This window comes from Pituophis catenifer, unplaced genomic scaffold (assembly GCF_029215685.1).
Source record: "Pituophis catenifer annectens isolate HBS135680 unplaced genomic scaffold, rPitCat1.0.hap2 SCAF_15, whole genome shotgun sequence".
In the NCBI taxonomy this organism is placed as follows: Eukaryota; Metazoa; Chordata; class Lepidosauria; order Squamata; family Colubridae; genus Pituophis; species Pituophis catenifer.
The window spans coordinates 12,740,813-12,765,377 of NW_027256895.1; the positions used below are offsets into that span (position 1 = coordinate 12,740,813).

The 24,565-nt window shown below is 44.1% G+C and overlaps 2 protein-coding genes across 2 annotated transcripts; both read left to right on the top strand.

Moving 5' to 3' along the window:
* The first annotated feature begins 4,026 nt into the window (after window positions 1-4,026).
* On the top strand, window positions 4,027-4,977 carry LOC139324576 (olfactory receptor 4E1-like). Its single transcript, XM_070954293.1, has one exon. The coding sequence runs from the start codon at window positions 4,027-4,029 to the stop codon at window positions 4,975-4,977; it is 951 nt and encodes a 316-aa protein (XP_070810394.1).
* A 17,001-nt stretch (window positions 4,978-21,978) lies between these two features.
* On the top strand, window positions 21,979-22,923 carry LOC139324387 (olfactory receptor 4E1-like). The gene has a single exon (XM_070954099.1). The coding sequence runs from the start codon at window positions 21,979-21,981 to the stop codon at window positions 22,921-22,923; it is 945 nt and encodes a 314-aa protein (XP_070810200.1).
* Window positions 22,924-24,565: the final 1,642 nt, after the last annotated feature.

The window sequence follows — 24,565 nt, forward strand, 5'->3', positions numbered from 1 at the left end:
ATTAGTCACACGGTTGTTAAGTGAATCCGTTGAGTTTGCTTATCAGAAGGTCGCAAAAGCGGGATCACGTGACCCCGGGACACTGCAACCATCGTAAATATGAGTCCATTGCCAAGCGTCTGGACTTTGATCATGTGACCATGGAGATGCAGCAACAGTCGTAAAGGTGAAAAAATGGTCATGAGTCATTTTTCCGGTGCTATTGTAACTTCAAACAGTCACTAATATATTTTTTTTCATTTAATGACCCCATAATCCCTTGTGGGGTGGAGTCTGGGCAACTGAATGGAGCTGACGGTTTACTGGCCGGATGCCTTTCTTGTCGCCAATGCTGAGTTATATTCAGCAGATATATTCCCATCGTGCCCAGAGTGAGAAATATCTGCCTCTACCTAGGATCGAACTCACAGCCTCCCGATTGTGAGGCGAGAGCTCCACCTCTAGGCCACTGCACCACTAAACAGTCACTAAATGAATTGTTGTAAATCAAGGACCATCGGTATGATGGGTGTGTCTGTGTGTCACACTGCATACAGACCCACACATGATACATTTGCAGTGTCTGTAAGCAGTTTTTCCATTGAAAGAGCATTTGGAAGAATGCAGGCGACCACCAAATTAAGCAAAGGGTACTAATGGTTTACATCTGCAGGGTTCAGCCTTGGGTTGTTGCATTTCTAGAACTACACACCTATTTTAAGTGTCCAGAACTCGACAGGTGAGGAATACTGCCTGAATGCTCATAAATTAAAAGAAGCTTCCTGTTTGACAATGGAACCAATGACCCAGAAAGATGGAAAGGTCTCCTTAGCTGAGTATAAGTAAGCAGAGGTACGGCCATTTATCCAGATGCTTCAATTAGGATTTTTACACGGAAAAGAAGGGCCTGGATAGCTCAACAGACAGAAGCACTGTAATTTAACACCAGCTGTCTGCAATTAAAGTAAGATCGAATCTCGCCAGGCTCAAGGGTGACTCAGCCTTCCATCCTTTCTAAGGTAGGTAAATTGAGGACCCAGTTTGTGGAGGCAATAAGCTGACTTTGTATAAATATACAAAAGTATGAAGGCTATTGCTTAACGCATTGTAAGCCACCCTGAGTCTCCGGAGAAGGGCGGCATATAAATCAAATTAAAAAAAAAAAAAGGTTCGACTTGAGAATCTAAATGGTCTACCTGACATTATAGGATAGTGATGGCTAACTTTTTAAAACTAAAAAGAAAATGTTGGCCACGCCCACCCAGTCACATTACCCCCCACCAAGCCACGCCCACAGAACCGGTAATAACAAATTTTACGTTTCACCACTGAGCTGATCCCTCCCCCTCGCTCTTCTACTTACCTTCCCAAGCCTCCTTTTGGCGCGTACTGCAAACACGTGCGCGCGCACCACGGTGTGTGCTTGGTGTGTACCGCGCATGTGCATGTAGCATGCATTTGGCACGCAGCGCACATGCGCGGCCAGAGAACCGGTAGCAAACCGCTTCAGATTTCACCGCTGGTGTGGAGCCTTCTTGGAACTGTTGAAAGGACTGTGTTGTAGACTGGAGATAGATGATATGGTATCCTTCCCCCTCTGTTGAGAGAGGGCTGTTCAGTTTTGACCTAGATGGCCTCTTTGACTCCTCTTTCAAACCAGCGGCCCTCTCTGTCGAAAATGTGGACTTTGCTGTCTTCAAAAGAGTGGCCTTTGTCTTTTAAATGCAGATGGGTTGCTGAATCTAGTCCTGATGAAACCCATTTTCTCCTACGTTGGGCCATGTACTTATGAAGTGACCCTGAGGACGCAGAGCAACCTCCAGGTGGCCTCAATGACTCTCTAAAACAGGGGTGTCAATGAATTCGATTTCATTGAGGGCCACATCAGGGCTGTGTTTGATCTTGGGATGGCCGGGTGGGCATGGCTAGCTTGATGTCACTCATGTTGGAGGCACCTGTGATGGCCCAAGCGCTCTGCCAGCGAAAACCGAGCTCTGTTTTCGCTGAGGAGAGTTGCAGAAGGCCGTCGTAGCCTAAAACGGAGCTCGGGAGGGTTGCACACAGCCTGAACGAGCTCCATTTTTGCTGGCAGAGGAACCCGCAGGCCGGTCCTTCGCTGTTCCCAGGGAGGCCCCATGGGCCAGCTCTAAGCAGCCAGTGGGCCGGATCGGGCCCTCGGGGCCTTGAGTTTGACACCCCTGTTCTAAAAGAATGCAAATGAGCCTTGGTGGCGCAGCAGACTAAAGTGTTGTTAAGTAACACCAGCTGCCTGCAATTACTGCAAGTTCAAATCTTGCCAGGCTCAAGGTTGACTCAGCCTTCCATCCTTTCGAGGTAGGTAAAATGAGGACCCGGTTTGTGGGGGAAATAAGGTGACTTTGTATTAAAAAAAGAACACCGCTTGGGGGGGGGGCGAAAGCCCTACTAAGCAGGTATATACAAAAGTATGAAGGCTATTGCTTAACGCATCGTAAGCTGCCCTGAGTCTCCAGAGAAGGGCAGCATATAAATCGAACCAATAAATAAATAAATAAACAAACAAACAAACAAATAAATAAATAAATAACCAGCTGTCTGCAAGGAGTATAAATCCTTCCATTCCCCACCATCCAGGCAGAGCTGAAGAAGCTTCTTGGATGAGAAGCGAAATGTCTTCAAAGAAAAAAAACCCGAGAAAGTCCAGTTGCCTCTTGAAAAAATCTATGTGGATGACTGAGAATCTCCACAGATATTTTGTTGGACTTGGTAAATCGCATTTTCCTGTCTCACTTAATAGAATAGAATAGAATAGAATAGAATAGAATAGAATAGAATAGAATAGAATAGAATAGAATAGAATAGAATAGAATAGAATAGAATAGAATAGAATTTTTTATTGGCCAAGTGTGATTGGACACACAAGGAATTTGTCTTGGTGCATATTTTTTTATTTTATTTTTATTTTATTTTTTTATTTTTATATGCCGCCCTTCTCCAGAGACTCAGGGCGGCTTACAATGCGTTAAGCAATAGCCTTCATACGTTTGTATATTTTATACAAAGTCAGCTTATTGCCCCCACAAACTGGGTCCTCATTTTACCCACCTTAGAAAGGATGGAAGGCTGAGTCGATCTTGAGCCTGGTGAGAATTGAACTCGCAATAATTGCAGGCAGCTGGATGTTAAATGCTGCATTAGTAGGAGGCATTAGCCTCCTACGCCAGTGGTCCCCAACCCCCGGTCCGCGGACCGGTGCCGGGCCGTGGAGTACCTGGCACCGGGCCGCGCAGCGGCCGGGGGACATGAACGCTGCAGCGCAAAGGCTCCTGGGCCGTGCGCAATGGGCCGTGCGCAAAAGCTCCTGGGCCGTGCCCCCACCCCTGCGCGCGCTCAGCGGGCCGCGGCGATAAAAAGGTTGGGGACCACTGTCCTACGCCACTCAGGCTCTACAGTGTACATAAAAGAAGATACGTTCATCAAGAATCATAAGGTACAACACTTAATGATAGTCACAGGGTACAAATAAGCAATCAGGAACAATATCAATATAAATCGTAAGGATACCAGCAACAAAGTTACAGTCATACAGTCGTAAGTGGAAGGAGATGGGTGGTGGGAACGATGAGAAGATTAATAGTAGCGCAGACTTAGTAACTAGTTTGACAGTGTTGAGGGAATTATTTGTTTAGCAGAGTGATGGCTTTCGGGGGGGAAAATGTTCTTGTGTCTAGTTGTTTTGGTGTGTAGTGCTCTATAGTGTCATTTTGAGGGTGGGAGTTGAAACAGTTTATGTCCAGGATGTGAGGGGTCTGTAAATATTTTCACAGCACTCTTTTTGACTCCTGCAGTATACAGGTCCTCCATGGAAGGCAGGTTGGTAGCCACTGTTTTTTCTGCAATTCTAATTATCCTCTGAAGTCTGTGTCTGTCTTGTTGGGTTACAGAGCTTGCTATCTTTGTGATATGAAGCCTGTAGATCTGTGAGTTGGTCACCTTCATTTTTTTTTCAAGGCAAAATAATACAAGGTATTATTTTCTCTTTTCTCCAGAACAGAAATCGATGAAGAGATGGCTTCCAATTGGACCATCCCGATACAGAACTGGACCTCGGTGACTGAATTCGTACTGGTTGGCCTTTCCAACAATCCTGAGACCCAACAGGTTCTGTTTGCCATCTTCCTGGTGATCTACCTGCTGATTTTGGCTGGGAACATACTCATCATGATCACCATCGTGTTGGACCAGAACCTCCACACTCCCATGTATTTCTTCTTGAGCAACCTCTCTTTCATTGATATCTGCCACTCCACTGTCACTGTGCCCAAGATGCTGGCTGATTTCCTGTCAGCCGAGAAGACCATCTCGTTTGGAGGTTGCATTGCTCAGATGTTCTTCCTTCACCTCTTTGCTTGCACCGAGATCTTTCTCCTCACTGTCATGGCCTACGATCGCTATGTGGCCATCTGCAATCCCATGCACTATCTCAACATCATGAACCATAAGGTCTGTCTGCTCTTGGCGGGCACCATCTGGGTTGGTGGCACCATCCATTCCCTTGCTTTGATTGGCATGACAATCAGACTCCCCTACTGTGGCCCGAAGGTGGTGGACAACTTCTTCTGTGATGTTCCTCCGGTCATCAAGCTTGCCTGTACTGACACGTATGTCATTGAGGTCCTGATTGTGTCCAACTCGGGCCTGATCTCCGTGGTCTGCTTTGTGGTGCTGGTAGTCTCTTACGGTGTCATCTTGGTCTCCCTTCGTACCCGTTTGGTGGCCGGTCAGCACAAAGCTCTTTCCACGTGCGCAGCACATTTGACAGTGGTGACTCTCTTCCTGGGACATTGCATCTTCATTTATTCCCGTCCTTCCACAAGTTTTGCAGAGGACAAAGTGGTCTCGGTCTTCTTCACCGCGGTGACACCGTTGCTCAACCCCATTATCTATACTTTAAGGAACGAAGATATGAAACGGGCCCTGAATAAATTGCTTGGCTGGAAGGTAGACACAGAGAAGTGAGAACTTGGTCCTAATATGTGAGGTGCTGCTCATCAAAAATATTCAATAAAATGTGACTGGGGTGGCCCCACAGGTGGGAGAATACCAGTGGATCGAGATGGGGCCTCCATGGATCTCACATCTTTTATGAGATCATCATACAATGGCAGAATGTGGGACTTTAAATACAATCTAGTTACTCAGAACAGGATGCGGAATGGTTTAATGCTTTCCCACGTACCATATACACTTTGTAGCTTCAGGCAGTTTAGAGCATAAATTCCATAAAAATTGGTAGTTTGATTAAATTAAATGTTTTGGAAGTAAAGCAGAGTTTAGTATTATTCCTTCCTTTCCTTTTTCTTATACCCATCTCCCTCTTTTTCTTCCTTCCTTCCTTCCTTCCTTCCTTCCTTCCTTCCTTCCTTCCTTCCTTCCTTTCATCCATCCAGTGATGACATTCAATATTTTTCCCCTACCGGTTCTGTGGGCGTGGCTTGGTGGGGGGGGTTCCTGCGACTGAGTGGGTTTGGCCAACTCGATGTCACTCACAGCCATGCCCACTCAGTCACATGACCCCACCACCAAGCCACGCCCACAGAACCCAGTAGGAAAAAATGTATGTATGAGCACCAGGAGGGCTCATAGTGAATGTTGTGGCAGAGAGAATCTGCACTTTTCTCCCTCCATTCACAGTGGAGCTACTGCTCCCGTTATGGTTCCCCCCCTGGCCCCCTCCCTCCCGGGGACCACCTTAAAGAGACAGGCTGCAGCAGCTCCGCTGTGAATGGAGGGAGAAAAGTGCAGATTCTCTCTGCTGCAGCATTTAACATTGAATGGGGCAAGCGGCCAGAAGGTGTGAGCGGTGACCAGACAAGCGAGCAGGCGTGGGCGGGGCCAACCAGGGGTGGTTTTTACCGGTTCAGCGAACCAATTCAAATCGTCCCTACCGGTTTGCTCGAGCTGGTCTGAACCGGTTGAATTTCACCCCTGCATCCATCCATCTGCTTTTCTCCCTCCCCTTCCCTTCCCTTCCTTCTTCACCTTTCCATCTCCTTCCTTCCTTCTTTCTTTCTTCCTTCCTTCCCTCTGTTTTTCTTCTTTCCCTTCCCTTCTCTTCCTCTCATTCCCATTTCCTTCATCCTTCCTAGTGACTTCTTGGCTGACAAAATTGGGCGGTGTCATTATCGCTATTACTATGTTGACATTGCTGGGGGGATTTAGAGACTCTTACTGATTTGCTTATTTAGCGTATGGCATTTACAGCGGTCATACAATCACTGATGTACAAACTTAGCTTAAATAAAGCATCACAAATACACATGCACACACACATAAATTGTATACATGTGAATATACATCTATACATATACATTTCCTGCTGAGGCTGTATCCATGTAATTGATTAACAGAACAACAGAATTAAAAGGGATCTTGTAGGTCATCTAGTCAATTTCATTGAGGGTCGCATCAGGGTTGTATTTGACCTCAGAGGGCTGAGGTGGGCATGGCTGGGGTGGGTATGGCCAGCTCAATGTCACTTGTGTCGGGGGCACCTGTGGTGGCCAGGTGCTAAGGCAGGACTTCCCTCAGACCCTCCCTCACTCTCATTATAACCTCCTTCCTTCCTTCCTCGGTAGGGTGCATGTGGGCCCCCTGAGCTCCATTTTTTCTGGCAGAGGCACACAGGCTGATCCATTGCTGTTTCCACGGTGGCCTTGCGTGCCAGATCTAAGCATCCCACAGGACGGATTTGGCCCACAGGCCTTGAGTTTGACACCCCTACCTTACACCATTACTGACAGATGTCCATCCAGTCTTTTCTTGAAATCTTCCAGTGATGAAGCTCCCACAACTTCCAAAGGCAACTTCCATTCCATTGGTTGGTTGTTCTCACTGTCAGAAAATCTCTTCTTATTTCCAGGTTGAATCTCTCCTTGATCAGTTTCCATCCATTGTTCCTTGTCTGGCCTTCAGGTGCTTTGGAAAATAGCTTGACCCCCTCCTCTCTGTGGCAGCCCCTCAGATATTGGAACACTGCTATCATGTCTCCCCTGGTCCTTCTCTCCACTAGACTAGCCATGCCCAGTTCCTGCAACCGTTCTTCAAATATTTTAGCCTCCAGTCCCCTAATCATCTTGGTTGCTCTTCTCTGCACTCTTTCTAGAGTCTCAACATTTCTAGAGTCTTTTTTATTTTAATTGCCCAGGGTGACTCTGCCCAGCTTCTAAGAACAGCCAAGAGAAGATTGTAAGAAGTAAATCCTGCTTCATCCTTCTCTGACTGGCCATTTTTTGGGGACCAGGATGCTGACAGGGGTTGTACAAGGACAGAGTCACACAGGAACATGTCTCAATCACGTTGATTATACAGTGTTTAATGTGAACAGTTCATCCATTCAATTGCTCTCCAATTTGCCTTAACCAAACATAGGAAAGGTCTCCTTTTTTATGACCTGGGCAGTAGTGAAATCCAAATTTTTTTACTATTGGTTCTGTGGGCGTGGTTTGGTGGGCGTGGTGTGGCTTGGTGGGTGTGGCTTGGTAGGCATGGCAGGGGAAGGATACTGCAAAATCTCCATTCCCACCCCACTCCAGGAGAAGGATACTGCAAAATACCCATTCCCTCCCCTCTCCTGGAAGAAGGATATTGCAAAATCTCCATTCCCACCCCACTCTGGGGTCAGCCAGAGGTGCTATTTGCTGGTTCTCCGAACTACTCAAAATTTCTGCTACCGGTTCTCCAGAACCTGTCAGAACCTGCTGGATTTCACCCCTGGACCTGGGCAAATTACAGGTTTACAACTGTTCATTTAATAACCATTCGAAATAGCACTGAAAAAAGTGATCTATGACCCTTTTCCACACTTATGATCATTGCACACATTCCCCACAGTCACGTGATCAAAATTCGAATGCTTGGCAAAAGGACTCATACTTATGACAGTGGCAGGGTCCCCGGGTCATATGATAGATCCCCTCTTGCGACCTTGTCAATGGGGAAGCCAGATTCACTTATCAACTGGGTTACTGACTCAAGAAGGGCAATGGTTCACTTAACAACTGTAGCAAGAAAAGTCGTACAATGGGACAAAACTCACATAGCAACTGTCTCGCTTAGCAATGGCAATTTGGGGCTCAATCGTGGTCATAAGTCAAGGACTACCTGCAGGAAGTTGGATTAGAAGGCCTCCAAGGTCCCTTCCTACTCTGTTATTCTGCCTACAGCAGAGAGATCTGTCCATGAAGTTATCAAGAGCTAACTTGAAGTCTTCACCCTGTGGAAAGCCTCCCCCCCCCCCCCGAAGAATGAAATATTTTGAGGAATATTTTTAAAAGGCAGAATATTATATTTCCCTAGATGAGAAATGGAGAAACATGTTTTTTTAGAGGCAGGAAGCAGCCCCAATCTCCCTGCCCCCAAGCAAAAACTGAGGAGGCACCTTTTAGAAATACAGATTTGGTCATCCGTTCAAGGCAGGCTGTTTTGAAACTCTCTGTAGTAAAGTCTAAACAAAGGCAGAATGGTAGGATTAGAAGCAACCCCCTCACTCAAGATCCAAACCAGGACAAAGCCATTAAACCACAATAGGAATTGCCCAACACCCTTTCAGAACATAAGCCCGTTCATTGCATGTCTCCCAGAGCAGTCCAAACTTCACCTGAGAGCTCAGATAAACAATAAAGCTAACCAGATTAGCTCAGACAAGCTCGGACAATGCAAAGCATTTGCATTTCCCCTTTTGCCTATAGAGCCAGCTATGACCCCTACATGACCCCACAGGTATCTGACAACAGCCAATAGAATACATGTTTTTGCACAGGAACAGGAAGCTCAAGTGCAAAGCTCAAAAGAAGGTATAAACATCACCCCAAACTCTCAACTCCATTTGGTCAGCCGCCCAGAATCACATGTGTTTCTGCTTCACCACTTTTCCAATCAGCCTCCATGTTTCCAGTGTCTTTCTCCTAGCTTGGAACTGAACCAGATGGATATTTCTTTCTTTCTTTCTTTTTTTTAATTTGATTTATATGCCGCCCTTCTCCGGAGACTCAGGGTGGCTTACAATGCGTTAAGCAATAGCCTTCATACTTTTGTATACTTATACAAAGTCAGTTATTGCCTCCACAAACTGGGTCCTCATTTCACCTACCTTAGAAAGGATGGAAGGCTGAGTCAACCTTGAGCCTTGAAGAGATTCGAACCAGCAGTAAATTGCAGGCAGCTGTGTTAATAACAGGGTGCTTAGACCACTGTACTATCAAGGCTCTTCTTCCCACAACCCCTTTTTTTCAAAGTTGGAGAAAAGCAACATGGGGGTTTTTTTCCAGGTGTTCTGGATGACAGAATTCCATAAATGTCCAAAAACATGCGGAGACATTTTTCTGCCAAAGTTTGCTGTTGTGTTTGAGGTATTCGTATGCTGTGCTCCCTCTCCACAACGCCACAACTGCAACTCTTCAAACCCTAAGAGGGCTTGTTAAACAATTCTAAGATTAACTTTACAGTTTTCAAAACTTTGGGAAGCTTGACACTGGTTTCCCTAGGGACCTAATTGCTGTTAACTTCTGAGGGGAATCTTCAAAGCATAATGGTTCTCTTTGACCTCCCAATAACTGGCACGAATTATTACTGACTCGCAATTAAATTTAGGAGCTAAGGATGATGCAAAATATATTTGATTTTATATTTCCCTTTTTTTTTTCTTTTTTTGAGTTGCATTTTAACAACAGATGCTGAATAATTTTCTAGAAGCCAAAGCACTGAATAGGAACATATTAGATTGCTTCCATGCCTGGTAAATTTTGATGCAGAAAGATTATCTCGCTGCCCATTTTATTTTGAGTTACATGAATTTGGAATTAATCGGAGCATCAGTCTGACCACCGAAGCAGATATCACTTATTTCCAAAGGCAGAATTAAAAGCACTAAAGGTGAAGATTTTATTATCATCACATCCTGAGAGGGACCAAGTTTTGAAGACAATACCTCCAGATTGCTTTAATTTATTTAAACGGAACTCTGTGGCTTCTCCTAAAATATTATTTTGGGGGATACTGAGCGTAAGGAATTTATTCAGCAATAAAAATTCTCCTGATTGTTGCAAAAGCCAGCAAGGTATGTAAATGCTATTTTGTTCATTCTATTATTAAAAAATATACTTAGTTGAATAAATTGAATAGTTGAATTGCAAACATCTTTTTTTTAGAATACAATAGAATAGAATTCTTTTATTGGCCAAGTGTGATTGGACACACAAGGAATTTGTCTTTGGTGCATAAGCTCTCATAAAAAATGCATTCATCAAGAATCATAAGATACAACACTTAGTGATAGTCATAGGATACTAAATAAGCAATCAAAATCATACTAGGAAACAAAATAAAACAATATAAATCGTAAAGATACAAGCAACAAGGTATGTAAATGCTATTTTGTTCATTCTATTATTAAAAAATATACTTAGTTGTTTTGGTGATACTGAGCATAAGGAATTTATTCAGAAATAAAAAAATTCTCTTGATTGTTGCAAAAGCCAGCAAGGTATGTAAATGCTATTTTGTTCATTCTATTATTAAAAAATATACTTAGTTGAATAAGTTGAATAGTTGAATTTCAAACATCTTTTTTTTTTTAGAATACAATAGAATAGAATTCTTTTATTGGCCAAGTGTGATTCGACACACAAGGAATTTGTCTTTGGTGCATAAGCTCTGATAAAAAATGCATTCATCAAGAATCATAAGATACAACACTTAGTGATAGTCATAGGATACTAAATAAGCAATCAAAATCATACTAGGAAACTAAATAAAACAATATAAATGGTAAAGATACAAGCAACAAGGCTATAGTCATAAGTAGAAGGAGATCGGTAATAGGAAGGATGAGAAGAATAATAGTAGTAGTACAGTCATAGTAAATAGTTTGACAGTGTTGTGGGACTTAGTTGTTTAGCTGAGTGATGGCATGTGGGAAAAAACTGTCCTTGTGTCTAGTTGTTCTGATGTGCATTGCTCTATAATGTCATTCTGAGGGTAGAAGTTGAAACAGTTGATATCCAGGATATGAGGGATCTGTAGATATTTTCACAGCCCTCTTTTTGACTTGTGCAGTATACAGGTCCTCAATGGAAGGCAGGTTGGTAATAATTGTTTTTTCTGCAGTTCTAACTATCCTCTGAAGTCTGTCTGTCTTGTTGGGTTGCAAAACCGAACCAGACAGTTATAGAGGTGCAGATGAAAGACTCAATAATTCCTCTGTAGAACTGGATCAGCAGCTCCTTGGGCAGTTTGAGCTTTCTGAGTTGGCACAGAAAGAACATCCTTTCTTTTTATTTTAAATATAAACATTTTAATATAAAATATTAAAAATATATAAAATATAAACGTTTTAAAGCCACACCTAGTTTTTTCGGCGGGTGGGATAGCAGAGAAAGAAACGGACGTTCTAATTTTGTGGAAAGTTAGCCTGCTTCACTTAACCGTAGTTTAATTCTGAAAATGAGGCATGATTATTCATTGTCTTTGTAGCCTGCCGCTGGATGTTGTGCATTTGCACAAGACCCAATGCAGAAAAATAATTAATAACTTAGTGCCAGGAAACCCCTGTCTTTAAACCACAGTTTAAACAAGTTCCTAGTCCATAGTTCTGAAAAGATCCTTTCCCAAATGTGTGAAATGCAGAAAGTGCTCTCCGATGAACGTCAGTGTCATAAATTCTGCAGGTGAGAAACTCAGCATGTTGTGCATCAAATGAGCAAATGATTTACACAATATAGCATTTGGTGCACAGACAGAAAAAGAGAGAATGTACTTCGCGCTAGTGGTTTGCACAAAATTGTACACACACAATGCAAAGTATCTCCCTTTTAAACTAAATGGAATTGGAGGAAGGACGGAAGGAAGGAAGGAAGGAAGGAAGGAAGGAAGGGAGGGAGGGAGGGAGGGAGGGAGGGAGGGAGGGAGGGAGGGAGGGAGGAAGATGTGATTGAGGTCAAGGTATATAAACATATCTTGACCTCAATCACATATTCATAATTCACACTTTATTTATTGGAATTTGTCAAACAAAAATGAGAACAAGAATAAGAGAATAAAAATGCAATGACAGGGACAATAGGCATGTTAGTGCACATATGCACGCCCCGTCTACTGACCACTTAAGTACGAAGTAAGGTCCATGCATACCTTGAAGGAAGGAAGGAAGGAAGGAAGGAAGGAAGGAAGGAAGGAAGGAAGGAAGGAAGGAAGGAAGATGTGATTGAGGTCAAGGTATATAAACATACCTTGACCTCAATCACATATTCATAATTCACACTTTATTTATTGGAATTTGTCAAACAAAAACGAGAACAAGAATAAGAGAATAAAAATACAATGACAGGGACAATAGGCAAGTTAGTGCACTTACGCACGCCCTGTCTACTGACCACTTAAGTATGAAGTAAGGTCCACGGAAGTCCATTTGTGACTGAAAGTGTGAAAATTTGTCGCTGAAGATCAATTCTCTATTACAGAGATCATATTTTTTACAGACAAAGTTTAGAACGATTTATATTGAGTTTAAAGTGGTCATTCGTGCATGTATTCTTACAATTAAAACAGAAAAAGGCATTTACAGATAAAACATTCCTACGTATAATTGTGTTTGCAATACCTAGGTCTGACTGCAAGCGATGCAGTTCTAAGTTATCCAAACTGAGAATATCGAGCCTAGGAGAATAAGGAATTCTATTAATTCTATTTTTTAGCAACACTGTTACAGGGAGCTTTGGAGCATAAATCATCAGAGATAAGTACACCTAGGTCAGGAGTCTGCAACCTTAAACACTCAAAGAGCCATTTGGACCAGTGGTGCGTTGCTCCCGGTTCGGCTTGGTTTGGCCGAGCCGGTAGCGGTGACGCTATTATGTCACCAAACTGGTTCTCTTTCTTCAGGAGCTGGGCCCTCCCACCCGCCCCCGCGTTATTCCGTCCTTATATTTCGAAGAGGCAATCGCGCGTGAAGCGCGCACACAAAGAGAACCGGTAGTAAAGCCGGTTAGAACCCACCACTGATTTGGACCCGTTTTCCCACAGAAAAGAAAACATCGGGAGCCACAAAACCCTTCTCGTGCCTGACTATTTCTAGCATATGTAGTTGAATTAAACATTCTGCTTTCTTCAGAAATTTTTCTTTTCTTGGATTTATCCATGGTTGGCCTACCGGGGGTTGAAACGCTCAATAAATCACGTGCCAGTGCATGTCACACATTGGCGGTTGTGACACATATTTTGAGTGACAGGGAGCCGCAGCAGAAGGGTGAAAGAGCCACATGCGGCTCCAGAGCCGCAGGTTGCTGACCCCTGACCTAGGTCCTTAACAAAGTGAGGGTCGTCTGCTAGATCAATGCCACCTAGCTTATACTTGACATTCTGTTTATGTTTACCAATATGTAAGACAGAGCATTTATTAATCGAGATTTGAAGTTTATTTATTTATTTGTTTATTTTATTATATTTCTATACCACCCTTCTCCTGAGGGACTCAGGGCGGTGTACAGCCAGAATAAAACATAGCATATAAAATTTAAAAACATTTTAAAAAACAATTAAATAATTTTGGCCCGAATTTAAAACAACCCAATTAAAACCGAATTCGATTAAAAAAACTGAGAGGATGGATCAAGCCAGCCCAGCTAGATGGAAGAAGTGTGTCTTCAGGGCCCGACGAAAAGTCCAGAGGTCTGATATCGTGCGTATCTCAGGGGGCAGGTCATTCTAGAGGGCAGGTGCTGCCACAGAGAAGGCTCTCCCCCTGGGGGTCGCCAGCCGGCACTGCCTGGCCGACGGCACCCTGAGGAGGCCCTCTCTGTGCGAGCGAACCGGTCGGTGGGAGGCTATTGGCGGCAGAAGGCGGTCTCGCAAATACCCCGGCCCTAAGCCATGGAGCGCTTTAAAGGTGGTCACCAACATCTTGAAGCGCACCCGGAAGACCACAGGAAGCCAGTGCAGCTCGCGCAGGAGAGGTGTTATATGTGAGAGCTCCATCGCTCCCATAATCCCCCGCGCGGCCGCATTCTGGACCAACTGCAACCTCTGGGTGCACCCCAAGGGGAGCCCCATGTAGAGAGCATTGCAGTAGCCCAGGCGGGAAGTGACGAGTGCTTGAGTGACCGTGTGTAGGGAGTCCCGATCCAGAAAGGGTTGCAACTGGCGTATCAGATGAAGTTGCCAAATAGGATGACCATTCAGACCACATAGTCGAGATCACTTTGCAAAACAACGGAATTCATAACAAAGAGGAGTTGTTTTCTCTCGTGGTTTTGGAATTTGAGGTCTAAACCATCTGCTATAATTTGAGAGAAACAGAAGAGATACAGTGAAAAAAACGACAATCCTAAATTATAGCAGATGTTTTAAGAGCAACCATCAACAATTGCCAGCCTCTGGTGACTTTGAAATAACCATTGCCAAGGCTGAAAAACACTGTTTTACACTGTAGTACCTCATCCATATTTATGTTTATGTTTTAAAAAATGAATCCTTTGGGATAGACAATGCTGGAGATTTATCCTTGGAATTTACAACATAGGATTTGCCCAATGTTTTCTCTCGTAGTTAAATCATTTTTTTTCTCTCTCTCTCTCTCTCTTTTTGACAAAACATGTATTTCTATCATAATTATCTTTCTCTCTTCTTTCTTTATTATTTTGAAAGCAATATAAAATAAATTTAAAAAATCAAGTTGCAAAATATGGAAGGCATTCATTAATATAGCGGGACCAAACTATTGCAGGCAGGTTTCACTCAAACTACAACTCCTTTTTTTAAAAAACTCTCCCAATTGCAAACGGTGTTTTCACCTACAAAGAATATGTAGAAATGTCCGATTTTTTTTTCCCCTCTCCAAGGTATAAAATAAATGAAGGAGATTTTGAGCACGGTAATAGTAAAATTGTTAAAATTAACTATATGGAAGAAATAAATTTGTCCTCTGACAGTCCACATTTGTACGGAATATGTACAATAGTGGCCAAAATTGTGGGAACCTTTCGGGAAAAGGATATTTTCTAAAACTAGCTAATAACACCACTTATTAGCAGTACCATCAAATAATTTATCAATGGAAAGATAATTTAATCAAGAATGTAATGCAATGACTTTTATGAAGGATTTGCTATTAGAATAGCAGTTACACTATAAAGAAGAAAAGTGAAACACATAGAAAAACTAGATATACAAAAATGATCACCACGTCAGTTAATACTTAGTTGGCTAATCTTTAGCATGAATTGGGGCTTTACAACATCTTGCCATGGAGTGAACCAAGTTTTTTAGTTCTGCAGCTGTTATCATGTGAAACCAAGATTGAATGATTGCTTCTATTAACTTGGTTTTATTGTTGGGTCGCTTCTGACTAACAAGTTTCTTTTGTCGGCTCCATAGTTTTTCAATTGGGTTAAGGTCTGGGCCAAGGGTCTGCAACCTTAAACACTCAAAGAGCCATTTGGACCCATTTCCCACAGAAAAGAAAACACCAGGAGCCACAAAATCTGGGTGGGCGTGGCCAACTCGATGTCACTCATTTCCACCAGTTACGTGACCCCCCAGCCATGCCTACCCAGCCGGTCATTAGGGCAGAGAACCAGTTGTTAAAAAACACCAGGAACCACAAAACCCTTTTGACATATCTCTCTCTCCCCTCCCTCCCTCCCCCCTCTCTTTCCCTCTCTCTCTGTATCTCTTTCTCTGCCCTGGCCACTTCTCCCCCTCGCTGTCGCCCTTACCTTCTCAGGTGAGGCGAGGAGTGACTGGGAGGGGAGGGCGAGGGGCGGGGCCAGCCAGTGGTGGGATCACCTGATAGGGAGCCACAGCAGAGGGCCCAAAGAGCCGCATGTGGCTCCAGAGCCGCAGGTTGCTGATCTCTGGTCTGGGCTATTCCCAGGCCATTCCAGCAGTGGAATAGGATTATCTTGAAACTCCAAAAAAAAATATATTAGCCATCATACCATCAACACTTTTCCCAAGAGGTTCCCACAATTTTGGCCACTACTGTATATTGTTGGTGTCAACTTTCATGTAGAGAAAGTAATTGTGGAACACCAGACAATATCTAATGTGGAAGCTCAGCTGTAAATCTATAAGAGGCTGGGTGAATGATTTGAAATTGCAGCAGAATTATTCTTGATAATCCATTACTATTACTGAGCTTCCAGAAAAAGACTAGGAGATTGTTTTATTAATTGGTATTTTTTCTCTATTGTATGTATCCAGAGGTGGTATTGATTTACTTTCCCTACCAGTTTGCAAATGTGAGCACACGTGTGCTTCGCTAGCACGTGCCTCGTCCACGCATGCACATATCCTTCTGTGCATGCTCTTTGCTCAGTCGCATGTGCACGGCCTCAAAAATATGCCTAAATAGGATGGCATACATTTCCGCAACTGGTTCGGGCAAACCGATCTGAACCGGCTAAATACCACCTCTGTATGGATCTAATCTTTCAGATAACAGATTGGCCCTTTTCTGTGAATTTAAGTGAAGCAGAAATGCAAACAATATCTAAAGTTAGGATTAAACGTCACTCCTGAGCACAGATTGTGAGATAATAAATCCTGGCTCTGAACATTTGGGGACCTTGATTTGGGATCTTGGAGATCTTCAAAACTAGAATCTCCCCTCATGCCATGACCCTAGTCCGAGTCTCCTCTATGAATCCATTTCAAATAATATTTAGCTTTTCAGATTATAAATCTGTGTAATATGTAGCAATATGTAGCATGGCCATAACAGGTGGGTAGAAATGCAGTTCAGCTATTTGAACTAACATGCCCATATTTTGTTAAAACTGACATTGTAATTTGGAGACCTGAAGTCAGTCTGATAAGTATCATAGATTGTTGTAGTTGATTTATATGCTAGAGCAACTAAGATGATTAAGGGCCTGGAACAGGGGTGGGTTCTACTTACCTTTACTACTGGTTTCTCAATGGGATCGTGCATGCACAGATAGCTGATGACAACATCCGGAGAGGTGGACGGGGCCTCCAGCCGGTTTTACTACCGGTTCTTGCGAACCAGTCCGAACTGGAGACAACCTACCATTGGCCTGGAGAATAAAACATATGAAGAACGATTGCAGGAACTGGGTTTGTTTAGCCTAGTGAAAAGAAGGACATGGGGTGACATGATAGCAGTGTTCCAACATTTTGATTTGATTTGATTTGATTTATTAGATTTCTATACCGCCCTTCTCCCGAAGGACTCAGGGCGGTGTACAGCCATATTAAAACACATATAAATATACAAAATTTAAAACAATTTAAAATTGAATATATAAAAATTTGGTCCATAGATTAAAACACACATACACCCATTCTAAAATTCGTATTAGGCCAGGCCGGCTTGCTGGAACAGGAGGGTCTTCAAGGCACGGCGAAAAGAATGCAGGTCAGGGATGAGACGAATCTCAAGAGGCAGCTCATTCCAGAGGGCGGGTGCCCCCACAGAGAAGGCTCTCCCCCTGGGTGTCACCAATCGGCATTGTCTGGCCGACGGCACCCTGAGGAGCCCCTCTCTGTGGGAGCGCATTGGCCAGTGGGAGGCTGTTGCTGGCAGCAGGCGGTCTTGTATATACCCCGGTCCTAAGCCATGAAGCGTTTTAAAGGTGGTTGAATCACACTCGGAAGACCACCGGGAGCCAGTGCAGCTCGCGCAGGAGGGGAGTTATGTGGGTGCGCCGAGTCGTCCCCATAACCACCCATGCAGCCGCATTCTGGACCAGTTGGAGCCTCCGAGCGCTCTTCAGGGGGAGCCCCATGTAGAGAGTGTTACAGTAGTCCAGACGCCCATTTGAGGGGCTTCCACAAAAAAGAGGGGGTCAACCTATTTTTCAAAACACCAGAAGGCAAGAAAAGAAACAATAGATGGAAATTAATCAAGGAGAGAAGCGACCTGGAATTAAGGAGAAATTTCCTTAACAGTGAGAACAATTAACCAGTGGCACGGCTTGCCTTCAGAAGTTTTATGTGCTTCATCACTGGAGGCTTTTAAGAAGAAACTGGACAGCCACTTTGTTGTGGCTCCGTTGCCTGAGCCTGGGCTATCGACAGATGCAGACTCAGAGTGAGGAAGAGGAGTTGGCAAGGCCTCCCTCTCCAGGACCCTCCTCTCTGGCAATGCCTCCGGAGGACACCAAAGGCCAAAAGATAGGCTCAGAGCCAAGCACGTCCCCGCAGCCACAGGTGGACAGTGACGAAGGAGATAAGTGCTGGCTGGACCCTCACCAGAGGCGCAGGGAGAAGTGTGCGCAGCAGAGGGGAAGGCGTGCCAGAGATTAGCTGAGTCACTGGAACACACACCACAGGGTATAAATGTGGGTGTGGTGGACGGTTCAGTTTGTGACGAGCAAAAACTAGAACTAATCCATGATCTCTGCATTACTGGACTTTGCCTGCTTTATCGGACTGCATTTAGATTAATCCTTGTATTGCTGAAAAGTCTGCCTGTTTTATCGGAATGCTGGCAGTCTAATCTTTGTTTTGTGTGAGTAAAGTCTGTATTGGCAGCTAGCCACTGGGTTGCTGCTAGCTTTATTTTCAAAGAATTTTGTCGTGTGGCTTATTAACTCCGGGCCGTCTGTGGGGGTGCGTGAGTGGAACAGGGACAGAACACACTTGTCTGAAATGGCATAGGGCAGTGGTGGCAAACCTATGGCATGTGTGCCACAGGTGGCTCACAGAGCCCTCTCTGTGGGCATGTGTGCTGTTGCCCCAGCTCTGTTTTGGGTCTCTGCCGTGCATGCGCGTGCACCTCCCGCCAGCCAATTGGTCTTTGGGTCCCTGCCACGCACACATGGGGCACGCGTGCATGTGCCCATGCCTTGCAGTTTGGGCGGGGTGCACAGATGTACACAAGGCACGTGCATGCACACGCCCATGCCTTGCAGGTTGGTTTGCCATCACTCAATAGGGTCTCCTATTGATCAGGGGTTGGACTAGAAGACCTCCAAGGTCCCTTCCACTCTGCTATTCTGTTCTGTTCATCCAATTTTTTCAGATGTACAGAGATTGGTACAATTATTTTCCCGGTCCAGATTACTCCTTCCCAATCTGGTTCTATTTACTTCCTGTTACATGAATACTGACCCCTGGGACAATTTCAGCCACCTAAGTTCATGTTTATGTTTGTTTATGTTTTATTAAATTTACATACCGCCCTACTCCCGAAGGACTCAGGGCGGTGAACAGGCACAAAATAAAATACATAAATACAAAAGTTAGAAACATAATTAAAACCAAATTAAATAATTTAGCCCAAGACAATTAAAAATCCCAATAATTTAAAACAAATTAAAATTCCAATTTAAAAATTTAAAAGAAAGGGGAGAAAATTAGGCCAGGCCGGCTTGCTGGAATAGGAGGGTCTAAAGAGCATGGCGGAAAGTGCGCAGATCCGGGATCCTCCGTATCTCCGGGGGGAGCTCGTTCCAGATAGTGGGTGCCCCCACAGAGAAGGCCCTCCCCCTGGGGGCCGCCAGTCGACACTGCTTGGCTGACGGCACCTGGAGGAGCCCCTCTCTGTGAGAGCGTACCAGCCGGTGGGAGGCTGTTTGTAGTAGTAGGCAGTCCGTAAGTTCATAATAAATGGAACCCAGTCAAGGAGGGAACCAAGCTTGAACTAAGGAGAAATTTCCTGACAGTGAGAACAATCAATCAGTGGAACTGCTTGCTTTCAGAAGTTGTGGGTGCTTCATCACCGGAGGTTTTTGAGAAGAGATTGGACAACCACTTGTCTGAGTATAGGGTTTCCTGCCTGAGCAGGGGGTTGGACAAGAAGACCTCCAAAGTTCTTTCCAACTCTATTATTCTGTTATTCAATCAGCCTGGGACTGTAGAATCCATTTATGAAAGTTTGCCCTGTTGAGTGGATTAGTTTATGGAAACTAATCAAGGATGTTAAGGATATTGGTGTTGTGTTACCAACCAGCAGAGTAAATGCACAAGGAAATGTTGTTGAGAGCAATGAATAACAGATGTGCAAACTGGTTTATCAAAAGCTTACTTTATATCAGAAAAACAGTCTCATAGTCTTTAAACAAATTCCAAGTCTTTGCCAGTTAAATCAGTCCAGTTCTTCTTACCACACAAACAGTAGTTGGTTAGAATAACAAACTCACTCTGGTTCACAAACCACGATGATAGCAGATCCATCCAACGATGATTAGCAGAATGTTAGCAACTCCTCTCAATGGCAGCTTATCATACTTAGCATATCACATCATCAACTGAACACATTACAATACCTTGCTTAAATACTCTCACAACCTGTGATTACAGCATGACTCAGCATTACAATGAATCAGCAAGAAAACTTTAAAGTCACATAATACATTTTCAGATTAAAGGTACAGTACACATATATTGCCTGGACAACTTGTTAGGCTCAAACTATATCCTAACAAAGGAGATGCAATTATCTGTTATTCAGAGGTGGCATTCAGCCGGTTCGGGCCAGCTAGTGGTAACCTGTGGGTGGGCGCCCCCGCCTCCCCCCCAGCATTATGCCATCCTACTTAGAGGGTTGGTAGTTTTAAATTGCTGGGCATTTATATCTCGAAGGACCTCTCATGTACTATGAATGCTAACATGCCTGTGAAGAAGGCACAGAAGAGGCTGTACTTCCTGAGAATGCTCAGGAAGATAAATCTATCTCAGCATCTACTTCTGTCCTACTACCGCAGCACCATTGAGAGTGTCCTGACATATGGCATTCTTGCATGGTATGGTAGCAGCTCTGTAGCGGACAAAAAAGCTCTACAGAGAATCACTAAAACTGCCCAGAATATCTTCGGACTCTAGCTACCAGCCCTGGATGACATCTTTGAATCTCGCTGTTTGAGAAAGTTGCATAATATTCTCAGAGACTTTTCCCATCCTGCTTACAATCTTTTTGGACTGTTGCCTTCTGGCAGAAGATGCAGAACAATTAAAACTCGGACCACACATTTTCTGAATAGTTTTTATCCCAGAGCTATAATTGCACTCAACGATGAACTAAAGGGCCACCGTCGGTGAGCTGTTGGACAGCATTACTTGGTCTGTTGTGTGGACATTTGGGTGGCTTAGGGATGGGGAATTGTGGTGGGTGGGAGTGTGTTTGGAGATTTTTCAGTGGTGAAATGGAAAATTTGTTACTACCGGTTCTGTGGGCATGGCTTGGTGGTGGTGGGGGTAATGTGACTGGGTGGACGTGGCCAACTTTTTTTTTTTTTTACTTTTAAAAGCATTTTTTCTACAACCTTAAGAGGTTGCAGAAAAAAATGCTTTTAAAAGCCTCTGATGATCAAGCAACTCAGCTGGGATCGTCAAAGGCTTTTAAAGCCATTTTTTTTTCTACAACCTCTTCGGCCAAAGAGGTTGTAGAAAAAATGCTTTTAAAAGTAAAAAAAAAGCCTCTGATGAATGTGCGGCTCAGCTGGGCATGGGGGCTGGACAAGGATTTTTGCTACCAGTTCTCCGAACCACCCGCCGCCATCGCTACCGGATCGGGCGATCCGGTCCGAACCAGGAGCATTTCACCCCTGGGATTGTTATGTGTGTTGGACCTGATCTTTGGGTGTTAAGTGAATTTCGTTGTATTGTTATACTGTGTATACACATACGATGACAATAAAGTTGTTATTATTATTATTATTATTATTATTATTATTATTATTATTATTATTTAGCCACATTTTCTAAACCGCGTGCATGCGGTGCATTGGGAAGCTAGTGATTTAATTCTTTTTAATTATCTTAACTTTTGTATTTGTATGTTTTTTAATTTTGGCTGTTCACCGCCCTGAATCCCTTCTGGGAGAAGGGTGGTATACAAATTAAATTAATAAAAATTAATAAATAAAGCCGCACGCACGAGCCAAGCATCACATTTTCGGTGTGCGGCGAACCGGTGGTAAAATTACGTGAAACCCACCTCTGCTGTTATTCTGTTATAATATTGTTCTTCTTTCCTTCCTACTTTCTCCACAGAAGACCATGCCAGGAGAGAACACTACAGAAGTGACAGCATTCGTCTTATCTGGACTCACCACCAACCACAACACCGAACTGGTTCTTTTCGTCCTTTTCATTGCCATTTACACTTTGATCCTGGTTGGCAATATTCTCATCGTCATCACCATCATCTTCGACAACCAGCTGCACAGTCCCATGTATTTCTTCCTCAGCAATCTCTCCTTCATTGATGTCTGCCACTCCTCGGTGGTCATGCCCAAAATGCTAGCAGACTTCCTGACCGAGTCCAAAATCATCTCCTTTGGAGAATGCATCGCGCAGATGTTCTTCCTCCACCTCTTCGCCTGCACCGAGATCTTCCTTCTCACCATCATGGCCTATGATCGCTACGCCGCCATATGTCATCCTCTGCATTACACAAGCATCATGAGCCGCCGTGTCTGCCTCAGCTTGGCGGTGGGCATGTGGCTAGGAGGCCTTGTCCACTCCATTGCTCTGACAGCCTTGACCCTCAGCGTGCCCTACTGTGGCCCCAACTCCATCGACAACTTCTTTTGCGATGTTCCTCTAGTCATCAAACTCGCGTGCGCCGACACCTATGTTTTTGAGGTCCTCATCGTCTCCAATTCAGGACTGATTTCCGTGGTTTGCTTTATCGTTTTGATCATCTCCTACGTGGTCATCCTGGTCTCCCTGAGGAACCGCTTCTCCGAAGGGCGGCGCAAAGCTCTGTCTACTTGTGCTGCTCACCTGACCGTCGTGACCTTTTTCTTGGGCCACTGTATCTTCATTTACCTCAGGCCGGCTAAGAGTTTGGCCGCAGATAAGGTTGTCTCCATCTTCTTCACAGCTGTGACGCCCCTGCTCAACCCAGTCATCTACACGTTGCGTAATGAGGACATGTTAAACGCCTTGAATAAACTCCGTGGCCGGCAAGTCCACGCAGGAGCCAAAGGAGTTCATTAAGAAGGCTAAAATATTTCAAGATGCAGCACTGTGTCTTTCCAATAATTTGATAATCGATAGAAATAGTGAGGTGTCTACTGCAGGGAAGGAAGCAGACTTCCAATCTAATGTTACCTCCAAAAGAATAACAAAATAACAGTTGGAAGCAGTGGTGAAATCTAAAATTTGTTACTACCGGTTCTGTGGGAGATTGTAAAAAAAATGCTTTCAAAAGGCTCTGACGATCCCAGCTGAGTTGCCTGATCGTCAGAGGGTTTTTTTAAAAACCCTCTGCCGATCAGGCAACTCAGCTTGGATGTCAGAGCCATTTAAAAGAAAAAAAGGCAACTCAGCTGGGATCGTCAGAGCTTGGATCGTCAGAGGCATTTAAAAGATAAAAACTTTTTTTTCTTTTAAATGGCTCTGACGATCCCAGCTGAGTTGCCTGATCGGCAGAAGGTTCCTAAAAACCCTCTGAAGATCAGGCAACTCAGCTTGGATCGTCAGAGCCATTTAAAAGAAAAAAAGCCTCTGAATATTGTGCAGCTCAGCTGGGCATGGGGGGGGGGCAGGGATTTTTGCTACCGGTTCTCCGAATCACCTGCCTCCATCGCTACCAGATCGGGTAATCCGGTCCGAACCGGGAGCATTTCACCCCTGGTTGGAAGGGACCTTGAAGGTCTTCTAATCCAACCCCTTTGCTCAAGCAAGAAACCCGATGAGATTTCAAAACTGGGCTTTGTATGTTTCTTACTCTTTAAATTGGGGAGAACAACCTTTCGCATGTGGGCATCAAAAAATAAAGTTATGGGCAGTCTTCCACTTATGACCACAATTAAATGGAATTCAATGGTGTAAAAAGTAAGGTTCTATATTTAGGCAAGAAAAACCAAATGCACAGGTACAGCATAGGTGGTACTTTGCTGAACGGTAGTAACTGTGAGAGGGATATTGGAGTCCTAGTGGACAACCATTTAAATATGAGCCAGCAGTGTGGGGCAGCAGCCAAAAAAGCCAACACAGTTCTAGGCTGCATAAACAGAGGGATAGAATCAAGATCATGTGAAGTGTAAATACCACTTTATAAGGTCTTGGTAAGGCCACACTTGAAATACTGCATTCAGTTTTGGTTGCCATGATGTAAAAAAGATGTTGAGACTCTAGAAAGAGTGCAGAGAAGAGCAACAAAGATGATTAGGGGACTGGAGGCTAAAACATATCAAGAACGGTTGCTGGAATTGGGTATGTCTAGTTTACTGAAAAGAAGGACTAGGGGAGAGATGATAGCAGTGTTCCAATATCTCAGGGGCTGCCACAAAGAAGAGGGAGTCAAGCTATTCTCCAAAGCAGGACAGGACAAGAAGCAATGGGTGGAAACTAATCAAGGAGAGAAGCAACTTAGAACTAAGGAGAAATTTCCTGACAGTAAGAACAATTAACCAGTCAAACAACTTGCCTCCAGAAGTTGTGAATTCTCCAACACTGGAAGTTTTTAAAAAGAGATTGGACAACCATTTGTTTGACATGGTAGGGCCGTGATGGCGAACCTATGGCACGCGTGCCACAGGTGGCACGCGGAGCCATATTAGTGGGCACGCCAGCTCAGCTCAGCATGCGCGCGCCGGCCAGCTGATTTTTGGGCCTTCTGGGCCCACCAGAAGTA

Excerpts from the sequence above, each read along its gene's own strand:
- LOC139324387 (XM_070954099.1), top strand. The coding sequence starts at position 21,979 with ATGCCAGGAGAGAACACTACAGAAGTGACAGCATTCGTCTTATCTGGA.
- LOC139324576 (XM_070954293.1), top strand. The coding sequence starts at position 4,027 with ATGGCTTCCAATTGGACCATCCCGATACAGAACTGGACCTCGGTGACT.